Below are 23,135 nucleotides of genomic sequence, written 5' to 3' on the forward strand. Positions count from 1 at the left end.
AACTGATAAAAATTTAAAAGTTAACTGTGCATTAGTCCCATTCTCTTGTTAAATCTTGCATGTTGTCGGCTTCTAGACTATAAGCTCCCGCTTTGAGGTCAGAAAAGCAGATGAGGCGATAGCGTAACCTTAGCTTATTATCCGATGAAAGGATTTTTTCAATAGAGTAGCTCTTTGTAAATTCGCTCTTCTCCTGGCGCGATCTCCATCATTGTATTCATGCATTATACAATTTGTGATAATCTGTTTCTTAATTTAAAGTAGAACCGTTGCGGAAGTAAGTATATATAGCATCAGCTTTGCTTTTGGTAATTTTCCTGAAATACCCTGTACAAAATGGTGAAGTATTTGAGAAATATAATCTTTACTCGGTGTGTTATAAATCGATATGACTGCTGATGAAGTGTTTATTTCTGTGTTCATTTTTCGCAGTAGAGTCGTTAGTCATTATATCTGTCAGCGCGAATTAGCAAAAATCTTCCACTCTGTGTGAAGTAATGTCTTGTTCGATCTCTTTAATGACTCCGGATCCGGCGGTTGTTGATTTCTTTGTCTGTTCATACCTGTGGCGTTGATTTTCAGGGTACAAAGTACGCTGGGAAAAAAATTGGTTATCACGGTCTTAAAAACCTACCAAATTATATGTGCTATTTTGTAATCAATTCAATCTATTCATTTTCTGTAAATTGACCAGGTAAAAAGATACATCAACTCAAAATATCGTTCGAAAAATAAAGCGCAAAACCACACCTTGTTTTATTTTTCGGAGGAATGAATTTTGATCTTCTTTCCACTTGATGTTTAGCTTGCCAAAATCCACAAAGCCATCACTTTACATGCAGCTTTAAGAAGGAAGACATACTGATTTTAGGCGCCCTGTTTCTTTTAATCTCCTTACTGTTTGCATGTATATTAAGCCGCTCTTCTCTTCTTTACCTTCAGATCGCCGCATGTTTTTTTTTTTTCGGGGGAGGGGAGCTTATTTCCATGATTTTCATCTTCAGTTTTGTTTTCTTCTCCTTTGCAGTTGTGAAAAGTTCTTGCCACAGTGAATTTTTACAGTGTGAACACGAGTGCTACCAGCCAAACAAGGGAAGAGCTGAATGCCGGTGTAGGGATGGATATACTTTGCAAAGTGATGGCCAATCGTGTGCAGGTAAAATATCAACAGTACTGTCAACACAAATGTATGCTACAGAGGTTGTGTTATCAATTGCATGGAACGTAAAATTCCACGCCGTGAAGATTTATCAGTGGCAATTTCTTTTCAGTCGTGCCTTGTTTAATTTGGCCAGATCGAAGAGCAGAGGGAGATTTGTTTCGAAATCCTACCTGGATCAAAGATGTTGTCTTAACCTCGTGCAACTTCCTTTCCCTGCTACGACTAACACCCAGAACATTCAAGCTTAACCGTTCACACTGTCTTCTATTGATATACCGTCAACTGATAGGATTTCACGTGCACGACTTAGTGTTTACAATGTATTTGTATTGCAGCCGGAGCTTCTCGATCTCCTAGTGGAACCAAGGCCCCCTCTCCAGAGTTGGAAGTTGACATTGGGTGTAGGAATGGGCTCAAGTGTGATCACAAGTGTATATCATATGATGGTGTACCTCAGTGCATGTGTAATGATGGATATCAACTGCACATGAATGGATACAGTTGTGTTGGTAGGTACAGCTTTATACAGCATCCTTACAGTGTATCAACACGGGAATTAGGCAATTGTCAAGGAAATAGTTCATCCTGCACCTAGACTACGAGTAGTCTCTTTTTTTCCTTATCCTATCGAGCGTGAACAGAAAAAAAAAATAGAGCGCGAGAAGAAAAATGGCGCGCGTCTCGCTCCTTCATTTTCCACGGACATTTTTCCACTCGCACTCTTTCTTCGGTTCACACTTGACGGACTAAGAGAAAAGGGACTGTGTTCTTAGTCTATCCTGCACCACTTACCTAGAACCACCTTGCATTTGTACAGCATGATAAACAGTAGCACCAGTAAAATGGGCATAAAATTATTTCTCTGTGGCTTTCAATGAAATGGCCACAAAGTTTAGCGTTTTACCTTACACGAATGAGTTACTGGACGAGAAAGTACGGCACAATAACTTTTATTTAAATGGTCACACACCAGGGCTTAATCAACGAAAGCATTATAAGCAGTACCACGTGAAAGTACCACACAAGCGTTTAGGATGCCAAAGAAAAAGCACCAACCCGCCGTTTAAGTCATGAGAATACAAAGCTGATTATGATAATGATTACTTGAGAATACAAAGCGGATTATAATAATATATTACTTGAGAATACAAAGCTGATTATGATAATGTATTACTTGTTTTCAGACATAGACGAATGCCGGTATTCACCGTGTTCACAGCTGTGCAAAAACACTCCTGGCTCATTTTCCTGTTCCTGTAGATCAGGATTCAAGCTTCAATCAGACAAGATCACGTGTGAAGGTAAATAAAGGAACATTCCACGCCTTAGATAGTAGACAATGTGATAGTAATGTGAACAAAAAGTAATGACACGATTTCTGAAAATATGGTATTAGATCTTAAAAATCCCAGTAACAGAATAATCTTGCTTGTATATTTCCTTTTGCAGAAGAGAAAGTCAAATGCTCATCGAATGACATAGCTTGTATTGAGAGATGTAACCAGTTTGGTAATTGCTCCTGCCCACCAGGCACCGCCATGGGTCCGGATGGCCTGACTTGTGTTGGTGAGTTAAGCCAGAACTTTAAATTTAACCACCACAGTTAGTAGCTGAAATATCATTAGTCGAAAGGCCTCGTGATCAAAATGGAGGCTGGTCAGACGCCATCATGGATTTAATTTCGAGGAGAGCCTGGATACGAGGTTGGAGCTTTAGCTGGACGACTTACCCTCGAAACGTCAGTTGGACTGGTTGATAATAAATCAAGTGATCGTGTTAATAGCCAGTTGTGAAACAGTTGTACTACCATATGTTTATACCGGGCCATCATTCGTCCTTATCGTTTTGGCAGACGTCTTTAACGCGATTAACCAGTCAGCTTGAGGCGAAAACATGTAACTTGTGAAAAGCTCGGGTTGCTCCTGACACATTAGTTGGTTAGAAAGCATATTCGCACTGATTCATTAGCGAGTTGCACAAAGTTTTTATTTCAGTAACAAAGTTCGGACAATGTGTTTAACCAAAGGAAAGAAATTATCCCTTTTGCAATTGAGAGTCACCGAAAAAGCGTTAATTAAGTACAGGTGCGTCCACTTCTGTCAGTGCGCCAAGCAATATTTTAATTAAAGCCAAGATCGACCTCTCCAACTGAAAACTAGACCACAATGTAATCATGTCGTCACGTTTGTTTAGGCCTTGAAAGAAATTCTCTATTTAGTGAAGAAATTATTCTACATGACACGAGCGTGGGACAAAGAAAAAATCTGAGTCCCCGACGGGAATCGAACCCATGGCCTCCCAGATACCGGTTGGGCGCTCTAACCAACTGAGCTACGTGAGACTCGCTGTGAGCTAGGCCATTTACTAGGTTGATAAGTGACACGCGTCCTGCATACTACTAGGATCAGCAATGTCGAAATCATCAAATTTGTAGTAAATAATAAAGATGGTGGATATTAAGCTCGGTGATAAATAGTGAAGAAATTATTCTACATGACACGAGCGTGGGACAAAGAAAAATCTGAGTCCCCGACGGGAATCGAACCCATGCTATTTGTTCAACACTTCTTAATAACAAGAAAGCCATCGCTGGCATCAGGAACCCAGCTCAGGGCACTGCCTAACAGCTAGTCAAATAGAACTAATTTCCAATGTTTTATTTTCCACTGAAGCTTATAAATGGAGGCTGATTAACTCCTTTTAAATCGGAAAACAATTTGGGCGCTGTCTCTTGTCAGTTCAGCACAAATAGGACATTTTAAATGATCAACTTTTCTGATACGTTATCGCTGTGTTTCATATGCGCTGAGCTTATAATTTCTGATAATAAACGACTGGTACCTTATCTCTTCTGACTCAGCATCGTATGCGATTACGATGCTCAGAACTTCTGAATTAATTTATAGCACGCACCTTGAATCACTTACGCACAGCAATCTGTAAGAGACGTCCTAAAAATCAAGGTTGTTACGGTTCAAAAGCTAGCTCAGTCTTGTTCAAAACTGAGAAGACCACTGCAAATTTTTGCAGGCTTAATCTTCTTGTTTTCAAGTTGTATTATAAGAAAAGGATGCCTTCTCGTAATTTCTCCTAATTACACCAAAATATAGTGATTCCCTTTTCCACATACAATTTGAATCAGTTTAGTTGCTCACTCTTGTTTATCTTGTTGTTTTAGAGGTGAATGAATGCTCCTTGTTCAAAGGCGTTTGCCATCAGAACTGTATCAACACACCCAGAGGCTACCGCTGCACATGCTCCAAGGGATACGAGCTAAACGACAATGGCATTTCATGTACAGGTATGTCACCAAAAAGAACGACAAGGTAAAAACATGATAAAGTCATTTCCCATCTCAAACTAACTCATAGAAGGGCACAGTCCGTAATAGCTCGGATACATTTTGAGCTGCTGGTAACTGGAATACTTGTTTGCATTCTGCTAAGCAAACAGCAGAAGCCATTACAGACTAAGGTAAATTATGTATCTCCATGACTTGGAGAAAAGTTTATAACTAATGCGATACCCTAATATTCCTGGCCTTTTTGCGAGGTGGTACTAAATTGCAAGGGGTGGGATAGAGATAGAAGTTATACGCTAAGGGTAGGCATTACTTTAAAAAAGCTGCAATAATTCATCAGTTGCGAGATTGTAACGTTCTATTGCTTGTAACTAACATGAAATTGTTTATTGTTTGTTTGTTTATCGATGTAGATGTTGACGAGTGTGCGCGCGGTATCCATGGCTGCCATCATAACTGTCGTAATGTTCCCGGATCTTACTTCTGTTCGTGTAACAGAGGATTTCGACTCAGTGATGACCTCAAGACGTGTGTAGGTATGTCTGAATAACCTTGATTAGTAGAGAAGGCCCACTTACAAATAAAAATAAAATCTACTTCAGTGCCTCCACAGTTCAGCTCGCCGCAAACAGCCTTTTAGGTCATGTTTTCATGTCTGCTTACTAAAATCTTAGGGGTTGCAAAAATACATGTTGTTGTCAGCTCCCAATGTTGAATCATATAAGGTTGTAATGTACGCGTATCTTCCTATCGGAGTCGCCTTCGACGGAGTCCTGTGTTACTGTTTTGCCGCATTTTAACCCTTTCACTCCCGTGGGAAATACCACATTTTTGTAAAACGGTTACTGTGGACCCGAAGACCACATACTATATCTCATTTAAATGGTATTGTTTGTGGCATGTCATAAATCATACAAACAGACATAGAGAAAGTCACTGTTTTAATTCAAAAGGTGACAAAACCGAAAAAATAAAACATTAAAAAATATCTCATTCCGCCTATATTTTGGGTATACCCCTAAACTATAGCTTAATTTGCAGCTCTTAATGTGTGGGTTGTTGTCAGATGTTAACTTGATTTTAAAAGTGAAAGAGGAAAAAGTTGCAAAAGTTGTAGGGGTGGTAAATCAGGTCTCATATGCTAGGGGGTGGGGGGGGGTATGATTTTATGCTTTAAAAAGACAGATATGTTCAAGACCATTATTCTGTCCAAATTGCATACAAATTGACCAAATATTGTGCATGTAATGGCATCTTGTGCCATATGGCACTCTTGGGAGTGAGAGGGTTAAATTTAGTTAAGACCAATAATCAACGAAGTTGTTTTATTGACAATTCCTATTGTTTTAGATATAAACGAGTGCGCATTGTACCCTGGGATATGTCCTTATCCCTCCCGATGCCGCAATACTATTGGCGGACACACATGTGACTGTCCCAAAGGATTTATCAGCCACAGACAAAAGATTTGTGTTGGTAAGTAATCGTTTGAGATTTTCACTGATTGGTTAGGATCTGTCATGGTTGTAGATTTCACGAGTTTTCTTTTCTTTACTTTTAGACGAGGACGAATGCGCAAAAAATAACGGTGGCTGCAACCAAGTGTGTCAGAATTACCCGGGGAGTTACCGCTGCTCGTGTAAATACGGCTTCATGTTACAGCCAGACAGGAAAACATGCAAAGGTACTGAATCAGTACAAAATGACTAATACTTCCGATCAAGCTTTTTTTTACATTTCCGATATTTTATGCTACTCAAACATCATTTTTTTATGACGACTTGCAAATGACTTTTTAAATCATATAGGAAATCCGTCATATGATACTCCTTCTTTAGACCTTCACTTACAAGCGGACACTGCGTTCAAGCCCCTCTGTCTTACTTCATTCGTTAACCCTCATCTCCCTCCAAGACGGACACCTTGGATGATTTAATAAGGGAACGTTTAACGCACCCACTTAAAACATGAACAAGTTCATTTCCGAGATTTATTCAGTGGTACAGTTACCACAACCATTCCCATCCCCCCCCCCCCACCACCACCACCACCACCCCTACTCACCGTTTGGGGACAAGGACATCAGTCAAGTCAAGTCACAGTTAACACGAAACGGGACAATTAGATTTTTAATCTTCCATTAAGACAGTCACTGTCCTCCTCCCCTCCCCTTAGTGATTGCTCTTCTGAGGGTATAAACCACTGTAACGAGAAACCATTTTTTCCCCTAGATATCGACGAATGTTCAAGATACTCATATCTTTGTCAGCATCGCTGTGTGAACACGCCGGGAAGTTACAAGTGTGTGTGTCCAACTGGTCAGCGGCAACATCCCAACGGTTTTATGTGCATGCCGATATAACAAGGTGTCCTGTGTTCCGCGACAGTTCTCAAGCGGGCAAGTTATTCAGACAATGGAACCAAGGATATATTTTTCAAATGGCTAAACTAGCAAAGAAATCCACTGATACTCGTACAATAATATCTCTCAAGCGGAATGGTCTTGAAATTCTCCTCAAAACATAGTTAATGCAAACTTAAGAACCTTGTTAATGCAAAATCGTACTGCAATTATGTTGCTGTGCGAGGAATTTCAGAAGAATATTTATCTTGGCCTTGATATGCCATGAGATGATAATCAGGAGAAAATTCTTTTGTGACTTTGCTGATTCATTAATTAATCTATATTTAGATTGACTTGAATTCCGGCGTCACTTGTATGTTGATCTATCATCGATATTAATCTCTAAACAAATTATTTCAAACTTGATTCAAGTTTTTTCAGGAGAATGACAAGAAATTCTGCTTGTAAGATTGAATGAAGTGAGAAGTTGGACAGAAAGCTTGGTGATCGCTAACAGCACTTAACAAAAGAGCTGTATTTTATTCACCAAGGTAAAGGACATTTTGACAACCTTTATTTGTAAAGGTTATTCTAAGACTGTAAATACAGTGAACGTTATGTTGTATTTAATTTACCTTAATAAGGTAACGAATTGTAGCAAATATCTCGGTGACAATCTTGCTTAGAACACTTCCATTTGCATTTAATTGACGGAATGTAATATCTAACTCGATTGATTTGAGCGTAGTTAATATTTAATCACTTTTATCAGCAATTTTTTTTTTATTCTAGTTAATACAAAAATTCTCTTCTTCAAAAATTACATCAGCTCACCAGATACTTCCAGTCACTTAGCGACCCTGCTATACGAGAAATAGGGCGATAGCAGGCTCAATCTCTTCCCCTTATGTCAAGGCAATCGACTCTTGCTCCCTCCAGTTTCTTCTCTACAAGAACTGCTTTTTGTATTCAAAATTTGGGACCAGCTACGACTATATCTGAATTAAAACGACATTAATTTTAAGAGATGTTTTGCGTGGCGTTAGCCATATCTTAAAGTGCATATGAAATGTTTTCTTTTCTGTCTTGGAGGGAAGTTTATCACGATGCTTTTCTCTTATTTCTACACCAGCGAATTTGACTTTAAAGTGTGCATTTGGTCGCGCGGTTTCAGGCAGTATTTAGTGAGTGAAATTTACGGCTCAAAAAAATCAAACAAACAAATAAAATGGCACCGCTGCCCGACAAAATCTTCAAAGAACTCAATTTACTTGCACTTTAAGCAAACATTTGTGTCCGACGTTCTTTATAAGAATGATAAAATAACAAGATAACAAAAGAGCTTCTTTGAGAGTACCAAAGATTGTCTTTTGAGTACAAGGGTAACAATTAAGGACTTTAACTCATACTGGAACATTATCTTCGACAAAGGGAAATTTCGCCACATTATTATTTGCCATTATTGCAAATATCACGTTATAAACTGTTCATTTGGGATTTTATAGAATGCGAATGCAACTGTAGGGTTCTGTCGTGACAGCCGCATCCGCAAGCGGTACTTGGGTCGTCATGCAACCCTTTTTGCACCAGCATGACGAATAGCAGCTGCATTCGTAGACTAGAAGGGTTTTTGAATGTAGATAGATGTAAAATAGCTGATGCTTGCAATCGAAAGATAATGCCAAACACTCGCGGGACGTGGGCAAATACTAAACTTTTGTTGCTAAGTGGATTTGCAGGCATTTTTATTAACTTTTTTTATGTACAGTCACTTGAACGAGAAGACGATTGATGATCGTTGACGATTATCTACAATAATTTGATATCAAATAAAAAGGTTAAAAGATGCTGTATTGTCAGATTGCATTCTTGTCTGTTAGCACTTAAAAGATGCTGTATTGTCGGATTGCATTCTTGTCCGTTCTTCGATGTTTCGTGGTATGGTGAGTACCACTGCCACTTGAATTATGTATTGTGTTACACGTGTCACGCTGCGGCATTCTAAGGAAGCCATTTCCATGGTAACCCGTTACCGCGTTAAGAATGGCTTCTGGTTGGTTTCATTTTCCTTCCACGAACACTTGTTTCTTTGTGATTGTCTTCCCTCTTTTCCTTAGACTGTTATCCAATCCTCATTTGTTTAATCAGGATCTCATTCTGTTTGCTGTAGTGGATGTCTTGACAAACGCGAATTTTTTCAAACAAACTTGGTCTTCTTAGTGACTGGTTCGTTACAATCCCCTGCACTGCTGTCCTGAACACAGAAGACACAAAACAAGTCACGAAAAGATAAAGAAAAATGTTCAGTCACTGATGGCCGGCAACGCTTCACCTTACCGAGCCCGCTCGTTCCCAGGACCTCCCCCTTGGAGCCAGAGAGGTTGAACGTTACTGTTATTCATTTACACGCAGTAAAAATAACAAACCAGAGCCATGAACCTGTCGAAGCATTGTAAGGTAAAGCTTATCAAGTTTAGCAGCAAATGCTACAATAACTGCTGATTAATCGTTCGGGTAAATACCTTTTTGGAGATAAGGCTGAAAGATAAGAATTTATTCTCTGTTGAGGATTTGTCCACGTGAATCTTCACAGCCACTCGGTCAAACAATCGGTATGTGACGTCACCAACCCTGAGGGAAGGCTCCTTTAAAAACAAGAAAAAAGTTGTTAAAAATAAAGATGGTAAATTTTAAGCTCGGTGAAAAATAATGAAGATAAATTGTTCAACATGACACGAGCATGGGCCAAAGAAAAAATCTAAGTCTCCGACGGGAATCGAACCCATGGCCTCCCAGATACCGGTTGGGCGCTCTAACCAACTGAGCTACAAGAGACTCGTGGTGAACTGGGCCATTTACTAGGTTGATATATGACACGCGTCCTGCATACTGCTAGGATCAGCAATGTCGAAAAAAGTTTACTAATGTTTAAAGATATTCTTTGCCCTCCAATGTCTTTCAAGAAGGTAATAAAAATATTACGTTTAAGATCACCTCACCTCTTCATTGAAGTTAACTCCTGATTCAGCTTGTTTGTTCATAAACACTGTTCCCTCCAGGCCATACTTTGGAATCAGAACTTGAAGCGCATTCTTACGAACAAATAAAACAAACGCTTCCTCTTCTGTTATGGCTTTTCCTTGGAAAAACAGCTGAAAAGAGGACATTTGCCAGCGTTAATTAAACGTCGCACCTCTGGGATTGCTAGTGTAAATGCTAAGCCAGGTATCCTAGTACGCTTAGCTGATGCCGCTCAGCTTCAGAAATTACACATTGAGACAAGAATATAATGATGCAATAAATGCCTTACCTGACAGTGCAAATCTATGGAGTCCCGGGCTGCATACTGAGCCATTTTGTGGCGGAAATTCAGATGATTGCACACTTTCTGAAACCAAAAGGAAATATATTCCATGACCATTACGATGAGATAAAATGACTTGTTTAATCTTCTTACCTTTATCCTAACACAATAGCTTATGTATGCCGTACTGCCTGGGCTTGATACCTACCACTTCCTCCTTTCCAGTCTCCACTTTCAAGAGGAAGAGCGCGGGCTCGCTTTCAGTAGCTTTGTTTAATCTTGTACTAACTGGACACCCACCTGTGTTTTTACTTTGCTGAGGAGATCTGGATATGAATCTAAAGCTCCAATTGCAACAGCTAACAAGCGGTGCACCAAAATGTCCGAATATCTGTGGGTAAAGTGACGGGGAGTTTAAACATGATACATTAATAACAGCATATTAAATTAACAGCTTGTCCAAGCAGTAAGAACAAACCTTCTGATTGGTGAAGTAAAGTGAGTGTAAATTGGAGTTGCCAAACCATAATGCTGAAAGTCCTCCTCAGCGAGCATGCCTGAACAGAAGTAAACCGCTTGCATCATGCATCGCGTCGCCATTATCCGAAGCAGCGTGTTGAAATATGGCTCATCCGGGATATTAGCAGCATCCAAAGAGACCGCGAGGGATTTGGCACTGTCCACCTCAAGTTGAACTCCCTACAGAAAGAAAATGTGAGTGCAGCTTGCGTGACAGCGCTTTCGCACGCTAGGTGTTACGTGACAGTTCACAAGAAAGGTATACGTATTTTTCATTCCTGGATTGTCACGGGGCAGGAAGGAAACAGCAGCTCACCTTAGAACGTGCAGCTTTTACCAATATATCATAGTTTGCAGGCGGTGGCGAAGGATGTCTTCTTAAAACTGCAAACTCCGGAAAATGTTGAAAAATTTTCTTTGCCACTGAAATGTTGGCTAACAACATAAACTCCTCCACTAGGGAATTTGTTTCTCTGGAAATAAACAATCAAGAAGTGACGTTTAGCATTGTTTAGTGATCAGCAAATCCAGTCGTTATCCAAGTGGAAAAATTATGTGATAGAATAATACTGCGCATGTTGCTACACAGCTTCTCTGTAAAACTACCAGCTACCCGTCAAAAGGTCGTGAAACACTTTAATTGGAGCCATAGCTCAGTTTATGTAAACAACCAGGAGTTACACCTTCATTCAACAAAAACGGAATGTTAAATAAATTAGCAACACTTACTTGAGCTCCTTTGTTTGAAGATCCACCGGGTCGTGTGTCTCGCTGTCGATATGAAAACGAACTTCTGGTGATGCAAGAGTCAGAGCTCTGAAATGACAAGAGACAAGAATATATGAGGAGAATGCATACTTTTACAAGCAAAGTCAGTCTAATTAGGTGGGCAGAAAATCTTTATCATTTAAAAGAAAGAACCAAAATTGAACTTTTCTTACCCTTGGTCGATTCTCTTTTCTTTCAGAATCTTTGCCAGTTTATTAAGATGTCTCAGACTCTGGGTTATTTCGTCAGTTTGACTTGGATCATCAATGCGCATTTGAGCTTCAGCATACGTGAAGGACATCTGAAAGATAAAGTAATGCTTGAGAAATTTATTGATATCAGTATTTAATTCATGCCGTGCTTCAAAAGTCCAATCAAAAGTGTGGAAAGCCATTCATGTTCGGCGGTATCTCGTCCCATATTGTACCGGTTGGGGGTTCCGTGGGAATCGGATAACGTAAGAATTGTGTTAACATACCACTCTTGACTTGAGTTCTCCTGCGCTTGTCACCGGCTGTATGTGTTTTGCATTCCGATTGATTCAATACATGTATGTTTGTGTGATTACAAGTAGAGTGATTGGTTTGACTATCAACTTACCCTGGAACAGATAATGCTTTTTGTGAACTTCGTTGAGACAATTTCAGCCTGTGGTGTCATTTCCCAAATGGAGGAAAACGCCAGTCTAAAATAAGGAAAAGAAATAAATATCAACAAAAACAACTTGACCAGTTCACTTGCTTCATTAACCTCTCACCAAATCTACACAGCTGTAAAAATAATTATCAGTTCTGTGTAACCTCAGGACTAAATAATAACTTGCAATTCCGCAGGGCAAGTTATTGTAATAGGTGAGTCTAGAATAGAGCAATTTTCACACGAGTGTCGACTGAAAACTGTGTTAAGGAGAAAGTACTATAAATATGCACTGACCTGTCCACATTGGATCTTAAGGAACAGAGGTCGGAGCTCAGAAGTCCTGGTACCATGTCGATACGCTATGACAAAGATCAAGAACAACACAAATTAACAGTGCATGAGTCTGTTTATCAGCTACTAGGCCCGTAAGGCCTGTGACTGACCATGGTGTCTGTAGCATTAAGAGACAAGGAGTATTGCTACTTCTCTTGGCTGGGGAATTAGTAATTCAAATTGCAGGGTTTTCCCCACAAACATTTGTTACAAGTAGCATGCTCCAATACACCGGAATGGAGAGAGGCACTGGATACCTCTCTATGAGTGCTCCATGGAAAAAGCATTAGTCAGTACGCCACTGAAACATTTGGCGACCATGAAGCTGACACACAAGTCGTTCACTAAGATGATTTCAGATTTTATTGAACTGTGAAAGCAAAAGGTCTTAATGCGTTCCGAGGTGTAACCGATAATACCAGCCGATCACTTCTAAATAGTTCTCAACAATAAATAATGTTTTCAAAAATCTCTCAACTCCTAACTCATCCCCCCCCCAAAAAAAGTGTTGTGTTATAGAGAGCAAACAATTTATCAAAAGGTGTAAATCACCTTATCCGTGAGATACACTGTGGTTCCTCTATTAGCTGCCTCGTCATCAAGAGCTGTACCTGGTCTGATGAAATGTGTCACGTCTGCAATGTGCACACCAACCTAATGAGAACAATGCATGGATCAGGCAAGAACAACAGTTACGCCTAATGAATGAGGAGAATACAGGAGCAACAACACTAGAAAGTTCAGGCTAAATTCGTGCAAACAAATCGAAATAACAAACGCAAGATTCAAACGATACTGGTGCTCTCCGCTGAACTGACTTTGTTTTACACAGTTAAATAACAACAGAACTTCTTAATGATTGTCATTTTGTTGTTACCTCATAGTTTCCATTCTCTAGCAATCTCCAGTGCAAGGCATCATCAATATCTGTACATCCCGGTGGATCAATGCTACACACAGCAATATGACGAAGATCCAAACGACATTCCACATCCTACGACCATATACCGTACATCAGATATTTAATGTTTTTATGAGTTCCTTATCCAGATAGTTTTTATGAGTATGCTTTCTAGACACACTGTATACAAGTAATTTTAACAGACAACAAATTTTACAGAAATGGTAATAATTGGTTACAAACACTGCAACATTCCTTCCTTTAATGAAATGTTGTAATTCACAACGAGCTCAGTGACAGCTATGCTCGCCATTTGCAACATAAACAAATAAAAACAAATAAAACTTGCTTTACGAAACAAACAAACCAACTCTCCATCAGTACATACAATAAACAATGCGTATCTAACAGCAGGTTTATACCTCATCTGTGATTGCCCAAGGCATAACAGGAAGATCCTTTTGTACCGCAGCAGAAAACGGCAAGTGTGGCACATCTCGTTCCAACAGCAACACTTCGTTTTCTGTTTCTTTGTCACCAATGGCACCAAGTTTTCGGACAAAATGGCCCTAAATTCCAAAAGAAAAATTATCATCACTGACTCTATTGCAGTTCACTGCACCGTAGTGCTTTTTGTGCTAACGGTTTCCTGGTACCCATTTCCTCTTCAGGACGGAGAAAGGGGCCGTTAAAGAAAAGTGTCTTGCCCAAGAACACACTACTAGGGAGCTTAAGCAATGATGACGGCAACGCCAAGGACAATGCCTAAAAAATGAATTTATTTTTACTCAAAAATCTCGCAAATATCCAGATGTATTCAGTGTACTACACTTATTGGTTTCAGGAGCTATGTGTTAAGAGAGCGTTTAACCCCAAAAAGAAAAACAAAAATTTAGCCGTTGTCGTTCACATTCTCCAAAATACGCAGAACTTGGTCATTTCTTGTTGTTGTTTTGCAGAGAACAGCCAAGAAATGTAGCGAGATTCAAAACATACGTGCAGAGTTATTATTCTGCTCATTAAACTTTTTGTTTGGTGACGTTCTCGTTTTTGGTTAAGCTTCCTTAACCACGGCCAGACTTCTGAGAACTGCATGTACGTGAATAAAGTCAGATAAAAGGGCCTTCGCTCGATTTTACCACTAAAAGCAAGACATCTGTCGTGTATGACTACACAGAATGACCGTTACTTACCACTGGATATTTCGAATGCTGAGGCCATGAATCAATGCTAACCACAATCCTTTGCCCTTCAAGTGAGGCTGCCTGACGTGTTTCAATCACTATCCTGGGTATTCTTCTTTCTGCTGCCACAAACAAGTGTCTTGTACCCTGTCAAACGGCAATAAGATGATCGGTGGATTCTATAAAGTACAATTTGAACTTGGAAAAAATTAAATCAGCTTTGAAATCGCAAGAAAAAACGTTAAAATGAGTAAGGTGAGGTAATGTTGGAAGAATGCACATTTACCTGTGGCTTGGCTGACTTGGACAGGATGCCACAGTATGGACGCCAGTTTCTTTTGATTATACCAACAACCTGTCCAAGAAGAAATTGACAAAAAAAATTCAAATTTTTTAAGAGAAATTTACGACACATAAGTAGCAACTTTTCTGGAAGGTGATCTTTTTAGCTTTGTCAATTTAATTTGCTTACAGATGTTTGTGCAAAAGCGAAATGTCATCACAGCTTTATACATGTACATAAAAATACAGGCTGGTCAACATAATTATTTGTGTTGCCTTTTACTTTTTACAGTTTGTAGGCCACTGCTGTAGGCAGAATTTACACTCAGGCATGTTGAAACAGAAAATATTGTACTTACTTTTCCAGACAACACTTTGTTTGTTCCCTGTTTCTGTGACTCAGTCTGAAAAGAAAAATAAATAAAAAATGAACAGGCAAGTGTTGTGTCAGCGCTAAATATTCAGCATGAAATTATAATCTTACAGAGCATGCTCAGCGATTAATTGGTTTGTCATGCAACAACTTGGTGGAAAAGGTGTTGCATGACAAACCAAGCAAAAGTTGTCTCTCAACACCATAATTTTCCACTAGTGAGGAAAAGCATTGCATGACAATAATGGCATAATGGAGACTTCATGCACATGTAGCTAAACTGAAAAAATATTATGTGAACAGTAATATTTAAACATAAAAGACAATATAACATACATACCGTAAGGTCACTTTCATTGTCACTGCCATCATCGTCATCATCATTGTCAGTTGGTAATGTTGTAGTCACAACTGATGATGGACAGGTCCATTGCTTCTTTGGTAAGATCTCCACCGCAACAATGTCTTCATGGACCGCACGGTTGAGATTTACCAGACCTTGGATAAAAATCTGTGATGGAAACAAAACATCATCTCATAAGAAAAAAGGTTACTTCATGGGTATAAAAAAGAGGCAACATCGTCTTTAAACCATGAACCACATAACTACTGTTAGTAACAATTTACATGTAAATCCTTAGCAAAATATTACAGTTTGTACTCTAACATTTTTTAGCCAATCAGAGTAGGCACAGAAATGTGCAATCTAAACTACAACAAGAAAAATACCTGCTTGTCGTCATCATGGACAAATACATTAGCTTCTGTGTAATTTTCCCTGTTGATTGATAGTTGCAAAAAATGTAAAATTAGGGGGCTATTAAGTATTAGATAAAATAAGAGTGGGAGATCTGTATGGACATTTACAATGGCGAGCCAATAGGCGAGCCATTGTAACCGGCCATACAGATCAAACGCAAATATTTTATTTTACTTGTGAAATGAAAGCAATAAATTGAATGCAAAGTATTGTTATGCAATTCGATAGAGATCTGTATCAAAAGTTAATGAATACTAATTAGCTGAGCAGGAGTTTGTATCAAAAGTAAATTCTATTGTTTGATTTGCATTGGGGTTTACAGTTGTGTACATGTGATCTGAATACTGTGCTGGGATTGGTTTGCACCCTCATGAATAGTTAATGAATTTTACAAGGATATTTAATGATGGCTATGTTGTGGTTTAATTTTTTCTTTGGTTTAAAATTTTTCAAACCAGTTTGATTTTTATTTCCCTTTGTTTCAAATTATGTTAATGAACATACGACAATGAAAAATAAAAATCAAACTGGTTTGAAAAATTTTAAACCACAACAGCTACATGTATAACCCAAACAGTGCAATGTTAAACTTACTGTCATTGTAAAGATTGCAATACATGTCATGTTTACTCACCTACTTCTGTGAAATGCACCCTTAACAAGAAAAGAAAAGTAATAATTAAATTGAGAGGCAAATAACCCTAAAAAGGCAAAATAAAATGAGTCTACATGTTACTACCGGTACATGTACATAAATCCATTTCGCTGGACCTGACAAGAGGAAAATGGCTAACGTCTCCACCCTAACAGTGAAAATAAGTTGAAGACACACACAGTGCTAATTTCTACATTAATTACTGATTATCAAACATCTGTGTTGTGCTATATACCTGTAGGTACTTGCCACTTTTTAGTCCAGCCTGTATCTTTGTCAGGGGAAGATGCTCAGGATAAACCAACTTTCTGGTTTTCTTGTCATCAACCTAAAGAAGGAACAGTTTGTGTATACAATACATATACACTATAGATGCCCAACACACAGCAGGCCACTATTTAACATGTTAAGAACAAAAAGGTAGATAGATGTTATTTAATTAACAAAAGTTCATAGTAAGTGTACCTCATCTTGTCCCTGCTGGGAGCTGTGAGCCAGCCGGTCAGCTAAACCTTCACATCCTTCAAGACTTTCAACATATTCCTGAGCTGCCAGTACATAAAACATGACCCACATTATGAGCTTTTGACCGAACTCTAGGTGATGGCAGAACACTAACTCCCAGTCAAATTACCATGTTGACAGCTACAGATGTATAACACTTGATTGTTTTGGATTTTCTTTATTTCACTCATACTGGGAGGAGTCAAGCATAGCTTGAAAACAATCCAACATCCTGATCTATTATCATGGGATCTTCAGGTAATCTACTTTTTATTTAATATGAAATTATTTTAGTCTCATTACATAATACATGTATTATGATATAGTAGTATCCATTTGATTTTTAAGTGAAGATGATTTTTAATGAATGAATAAAATAAAACAAATCTAACCTGTATAGCTTATAATTCCTTCCTTTTTAGCTTTCTCTCGGTTTTCTCTGTCGTTGGTGAGAAGAACAATCCTTATCCTCAGATCTTCATCATTTCCTCCTTCACATTCCTTCAAGTGCTCATCATACCAGCTGAGGAAGAACAAAATAAAATACAGTAGATTGTACTTCACAACCTACTGAACTTGCTAATTTGGTTTCTACAACCCTCAGTGTTTACATCACATTGCTTGTTTATGACTGCTTAGAACTCACTGTTTGGAAGAGATTCTTATCTGAATAGAGCCTTTAGAGATTAACTTTAAGGTACCATTCTTTAGGTTATGTGTTTGACCCACCTTGCTGCAACTCTTATTGCTCTATCATTTCTGTCATTAGATGATTCTTCTTTTCTTCTTTCTATGTATGTTTCTCTGTAGAATAAACAATTTTAAATTTAGGAGGCACACAAGCACGGGGGTGACTCTGCGATGGACTAGCATCCCATCCAGGGGGGGGGGGGGGAATAGAAATACTCCTAGTCACTTCATGCTATTGAATCCAGGATAAGCTCAGAGCTGATGGGTCACGAGGTTCAAACACAGACTTAACCTTACCTTAACCTACCCTAATTTTCAGAGAGTTGAACTCACTTAGAATGTGCATGTTTGTTTATGGCTGGGTGTTTACATTTTAACATGTGCATGGCTGTTTAATATCACTTTTTGGAATTTTATTACTGAAATATCTAGCCTGCCAAGATCCCTCCGATTTGACAAAAAGGATAACAAAAAAGTTCATTTACAGGTGTACATGTACATATATACTGGCTTGGCTAACCTGTGATGCTCATTTGAGAAAACAAAAAATTTCCTGTGTTTGCTTGATATTATGTCTCTGATTCTTTTGTACACTGAGCTATTGAGATGTTGGACCTGCCAAAAAATAACAACAGAGTTGTACATGTACATTAAATGAGTTGACAGTAGTAAAGCTACTGAATGCTGAATTAAATGATAACTATTGTTGTGTCAAGTTTGACATGTGGTCAGTTATGTGACCCAAAATGCATACTTTCTTTAGTCACTTTTAACAACAACAACAACAACTTTTAATTATTTATAACTAGTATTTCAATGGTGTGAAACTCAACTCGATTTAAAACTTGAAGTCAGTTGAATTATCCTCTGCCTTCACAAAAAAGACATCATGATGTTAAAACAAGACGCCTAAAGCTTAAAGCTTAAAACTGGGCGGTCAATGTTTAACTATTTGATTAGGCAAGTGCAGCAAAAACTTTTAAATACCATTAAATTGAGTAACACATGACTGTGGTTTTTTTTATTCTAAGACAAATTCCTGCTTAGGCTTTAAATCTTTATTTTATTCTAAATACTGAATAACCTTGGTATTTTTAGATTTTCGTTTTTACCTTAGTATAATGGAAGATTATCTGAAAAGCGCTATATTATTATTATTATTATTATTATTATTATTATTATTATTATTATTTTTACTTTTCATTGCCATTCACTTTCGAATCTCTTCCCTTCTACTCCCCCCCCCCCCCCCCCGCATCCGCTGCAGTCTTTGACTCTACTCGTTCCTGTGACACACTAACCGAGGTTTGCTAAGTTATGCAGTTTCCGTGAGTTGTAGGTAGTGTGTCAAAATGTTTTTCACCACATTAGCTGCTTTTATTAACATGCCTGGATAAATGACTGATTAGGATGAAAACATTTGGTGCGTTCCTAATATTGAATAAATGAACTCAAATCAGTCGAATGCCATTTCAAATTATCTCCGCCCAAAGTAAACAAACAATAAGAAGGAATTCGTTAAAAATATAGAAGCGTTTTTTTTTTTTTATTTTAAAAAAATGTATCACACCCAAACAAATCAAAAAGTTAAGGAATTCGAAAAAATTAGAAAGCTTTTAAGCTTTCAAACACGCGAGTTCCTCAAGTCAAGCCGATTTTTCGATCAAAAAACCTGCCTATATGCTGCATTTGCATTTTAGTACGCAGTCACGCAAACGCCAGTTCTTGCTTGCGTGATTCATTGCCGAGGTAATTTCTCCATCGCGGGACCGATGGAAACTCAAAACCCTTAAATGAAAAACAAAAAAAAATTTTTTTCGCTAAAAAGAACTAGCGTAGCAACCACAAAATTACAATTTCGGCTCCTGGTCGAATAAAACGAGTCACATAAATATCAAGAAAAAAATATTCAAAACACAATTGCAAAAGAAAATGCATCAGATCACGCGAATCAGATAACACCACACGCTGTTCAAAACCCTCAAAACGAATAAAACGAGTCACTCAAACATCACGAATGACAAAAGAAAATATTTTGCGTATCAGATAACAGATGCTGTTCGTTTTAAAATCCTAACAACCCCAACTAAATGTGAGTTAAATATCCGCGCCAAAGGGCAAGTTTTCATTTTGCCGTCAATTATTTCACTCGATGGCTAAAACTCCGATCCTTTAAAAAATTATATTCTAGTGTAGAAATAATTATATTATTACTTTACTTTCCATTTTGTTTTCTGGGCTCTTAGAAAGTGTGCGAGTAAAGTTTTTACCTCAAGAACCAAAATAAGGTTATTTGGTGTGCAAACATTCAATTCGTATGTGACAGACGACTTTGTCGGCCCAACTGTGCACAGATGAAAATGGACAAAATGGACACAATTCTTGTCAAATGGAGAACATCTTCAAGACAAAGAGGAGTCTGGCCCAAAAATGCGTTGGCTTATCAGTCGTTTTAAAAAGCAGAAGTTTGCTACAAGAACATTGCGTGACTGGCGTAATGTTTTTCATTTACAAAAAATTACTTGGGGCTGCCAAACTGAATCACCGGTCAGTTGAGTTAAACGCTTGAATAACACAAAAATATATATTTCACGTTTAACAGAAATCAGGGCATAAGATAAAATTTTAAACAGGAGAGTGATCTAAAAGCTCCTGCTGAGTAAACATCAAAAGTGCGTGAGTTGAATCATGGCCAAGAAAACGGCCGAGCGAACTACTACGACAAACAAGGTAAATATGTGTATCAAAAACATCACACGGATAAATAGATGTTGTTCGTTTAAAACCAAACTAAACGTGAACAAGTGAAAGAAACATGAAAAAATTTCAGATGAATTTTTATTCAAGATGGTGTCAAGAAACCTTTTCAAAGCCATAAAGATTTAGAAAATTTCAAAACCGTGAAATTTTGCATGCCATGGCAAAATTTAATTATGTAATTACCTGCACCAAGACTCTCATTTTGCAGACAATTTCTTTTACTTACTTTGGCTTTACGGATTCTTTCAAAAATTCTATCACAGTTTGTAGAAGTACTACACATGACCATTTTGTTTTCTGAAGTCTTGAGAAGTGTGAGAGAAGAAGAAGAATATTTTGCTGTGCAAACATTCAATCGTTTTTGATACGCGACTTTGCCGGCTCAACTGTGCACACATGAAAATGAACACAATTCTTGAAAGCATCTTCAAAGTATTCCGGTTCAAAAATACTCTAGCTTCCAGCTGTTTTTGTAAGAGCAGTTATGCGTGAAGCTTGCTGCAAACACATTTCGTGACTGACCTTACGGTTTTCAATTACTGTTTTCAAAACAATCACCGGCTTCGAACTCCAGTACTCGCTTGAGTCAAACGCTTGAATAACAAAAAATATCTATTTCACGCTTAACAGAAATCAGGGTATTAATTTAATTTTAAATTGAAAAGTGATTTAATGGCTCTTGCCGAGTAAATATCAAAGGTGAGTGAAATGAATCCTCGCCAAGGAGGCGGCCGAGTGGGTCTGGAACGATTTACCGACACGACAAAAAAATGCCGGGCGATTTATGAACTGGGCCGGCCCAGTCTCCGCCCAGTTAATTAGCTTTGTATTTGTCCAATTACCCATTCATCACTTGACTTTTTCAACCCTTTAATAGGTTATACCAAAGTTATACCAGAGGCATGGAATTTATTGTTACACTGAAGATGCTCAAAAAGGCCAGTGGTGTTGTTGACTGAGTTTTTATTTCTCATGAAATATTTTTGAGGGATACTTTCAAAATAGTTTCATATATTGGTCACATAAAATCAGACATTACCATTCAATCATAATTTGAACTGCAACTTGAGCATAAACTATTGAGCGTGTTTATTGACACAAAAAATCAAATTATATTATTCTCACAAGTTTACTGATTTAATTACTTTGTAATAATTTGGTAGGAATGCTTGACCAGTCTTGATTCTAAGTGAAATTTCTTCTCACCTCTTGTAAAACAGTTTGTAGAAGTATCACATTTTTGAATACTGGATCTTCCAGGACATCTACCTGAACAACATGAATATGTATAAAATGTAGTAAAGTTCAAAGTTTTTCAGTGCTCATTCAAATTTCATGGTGTTCAAGCTTTTTTTAAACCTCAGGTGCGATAAAAATACCTGGTATAAAGAAACAGAGATGGCATGAGAAATGGGTGAGTGGTTTCACGTCAACACTTATCTTTGTCATCCTCTTTGTCATCCTTGTCATTCCAAGGGAATCTTCCCTTCAATGTGGTTCCAGAAGATATCCCATCTCATGGAAAGTTTCTTGACATGACCTCCCACCACCCTCCCACGCCTTGTTGGAAATTCCAGTTTGGCATTGGTACTTCATTTTAGAAATTCTGCCTTTTAAAACCCTCCTCCCCCTCAGAATTACCAGCAACCTTTTTTGGGGGTATGTTAGCCTTTTCCAGGCTCTCAGTTTGTGGGGAAGAGAAAAAACAAACAGGCCAGCAAGGTAAAGACGAGGGGGGACACAGGTGAGCAAAGGAAAGAGCGCACTATCTTTTCTTAAAAATAATAAAAAAGATCTAGGGATTGTTTTTCTCCCCTCTCATTTCTAACTTGAGAAAGGAATGACAGTTCTCGAGTCACAGGGCACCACTTTCTTCACAAGCCATGAAACACTGGCAAGTGTTAGACTATATATCCTGCTGATAACATGTTATTGTTTCGACATGCGTACAACTCTATGTTTCAGCACTAGGAAATAAATTGCCAGCATATGACATATATCTATCAATAATATTACTTTTTATAAGCTTCCTTGAGCTTACAAGCTTTACTCTTATATCTTACTAACTTGTTGTGAAATCAACGATATAGTGTACATTCTCACCTGATGTAACACGACGTTTGTATCAAGTAATAAATAGTGTGGAAAACTGCATAGTTTGGAAGAGCTCAGCGGTGTGGAATCAAGTAAATTATCGTCAGTTTGAGCACAGTTTGTACAGTGACTTGCTCCGCACCACACATCATCTCGCAAGTAATGTTCACGTACTACTTTCATTACTCCTCCCTTGCGGGTCTTCTTTACGAATACCTTGGACTTGAGCATGGCTTCCAGCAGTTAGAATAAGTCTTCGATCTTTGGTTTAGCTACCAGTATAAAATGAAATTTGTGTTTGCGAATTTACTACACGTGGGCCGCCATGTTGTTTTCTAAAAAGGGTAACCGCTGACTAAGAATGGTTGGTTCGCGGGCACTTACTATCCCAACCAAGCTTGGATAAAATCGGGTGTCCTCGAAAAGAGTGGAGAGGGACAGGTAAATCTCCCTCCTCCCTACTTTTTCCACCAATTTCTCCTTCCTCCCTACTTTTTGCGCCAATTTCTCCCTCCTCCCTACTTTTTGAGCTAAAATTTCTCCCTCCTCTCTATTTTTTTAG

At 38.3% G+C, this 23,135-nt stretch overlaps 2 protein-coding genes across 7 annotated transcripts in view; one reads left to right on the top strand and one right to left on the bottom strand.

Annotated features, from left to right (window-relative positions):
- LOC144654533 (uncharacterized) overlaps window positions 1-8,656 on the top strand; it is a 21,504-nt gene extending 12,848 nt beyond the window's left edge. For all 6 annotated transcript variants that reach the window (XM_078514686.1, XM_078514689.1, XM_078514690.1 and 3 more), the window contains 9 exons: window positions 1,028-1,156; window positions 1,498-1,671; window positions 2,347-2,463; window positions 2,612-2,728; window positions 4,341-4,463; window positions 4,877-4,999; window positions 5,814-5,939; window positions 6,025-6,147; window positions 6,695-8,656. In XM_078514686.1, coding sequence (XP_078370812.1) covers window positions 1,028-1,156; window positions 1,498-1,671; window positions 2,347-2,463; window positions 2,612-2,728; window positions 4,341-4,463; window positions 4,877-4,999; window positions 5,814-5,939; window positions 6,025-6,147; window positions 6,695-6,825 — 1,163 coding nt within the window. In that variant the 3' untranslated portion in view covers window positions 6,826-8,656. The remainder of the gene's footprint in view (window positions 1-1,027; window positions 1,157-1,497; window positions 1,672-2,346; window positions 2,464-2,611; window positions 2,729-4,340; window positions 4,464-4,876; window positions 5,000-5,813; window positions 5,940-6,024; window positions 6,148-6,694) is intronic.
- LOC144654532 (exosome complex exonuclease RRP44-like) lies at window positions 8,645-22,909 on the bottom strand. Its single transcript, XM_078514685.1, has 27 exons — window positions 22,583-22,909; window positions 21,686-21,748; window positions 18,240-18,334; window positions 17,759-17,833; window positions 17,422-17,552; window positions 16,991-17,073; window positions 16,761-16,853; window positions 16,505-16,524; window positions 15,840-15,888; window positions 15,451-15,621; window positions 15,097-15,141; window positions 14,742-14,810; window positions 14,465-14,602; window positions 13,694-13,840; window positions 13,248-13,364; window positions 12,923-13,024; window positions 12,332-12,396; window positions 11,999-12,083; window positions 11,572-11,699; window positions 11,360-11,446; window positions 10,947-11,103; window positions 10,590-10,810; window positions 10,412-10,502; window positions 10,118-10,195; window positions 9,807-9,959; window positions 9,330-9,452; window positions 8,645-9,061 (listed from the first exon to the last, which is right to left on the bottom strand). The coding sequence occupies exons 1-27, from the start codon at window positions 22,802-22,804 to the stop codon at window positions 9,005-9,007; spliced, it is 2,865 nt and encodes a 954-aa protein (XP_078370811.1). The 5' UTR covers window positions 22,805-22,909; the 3' UTR covers window positions 8,645-9,004.
- Window positions 22,910-23,135: the final 226 nt, after the last annotated feature.

The sequence above is a fragment of the Oculina patagonica genome, chromosome 5 (assembly GCF_052425735.1).
Source record: "Oculina patagonica isolate OP01 chromosome 5, crgOcupat, whole genome shotgun sequence".
NCBI classification, from domain to species: Eukaryota; Metazoa; Cnidaria; class Anthozoa; order Scleractinia; family Oculinidae; genus Oculina; species Oculina patagonica.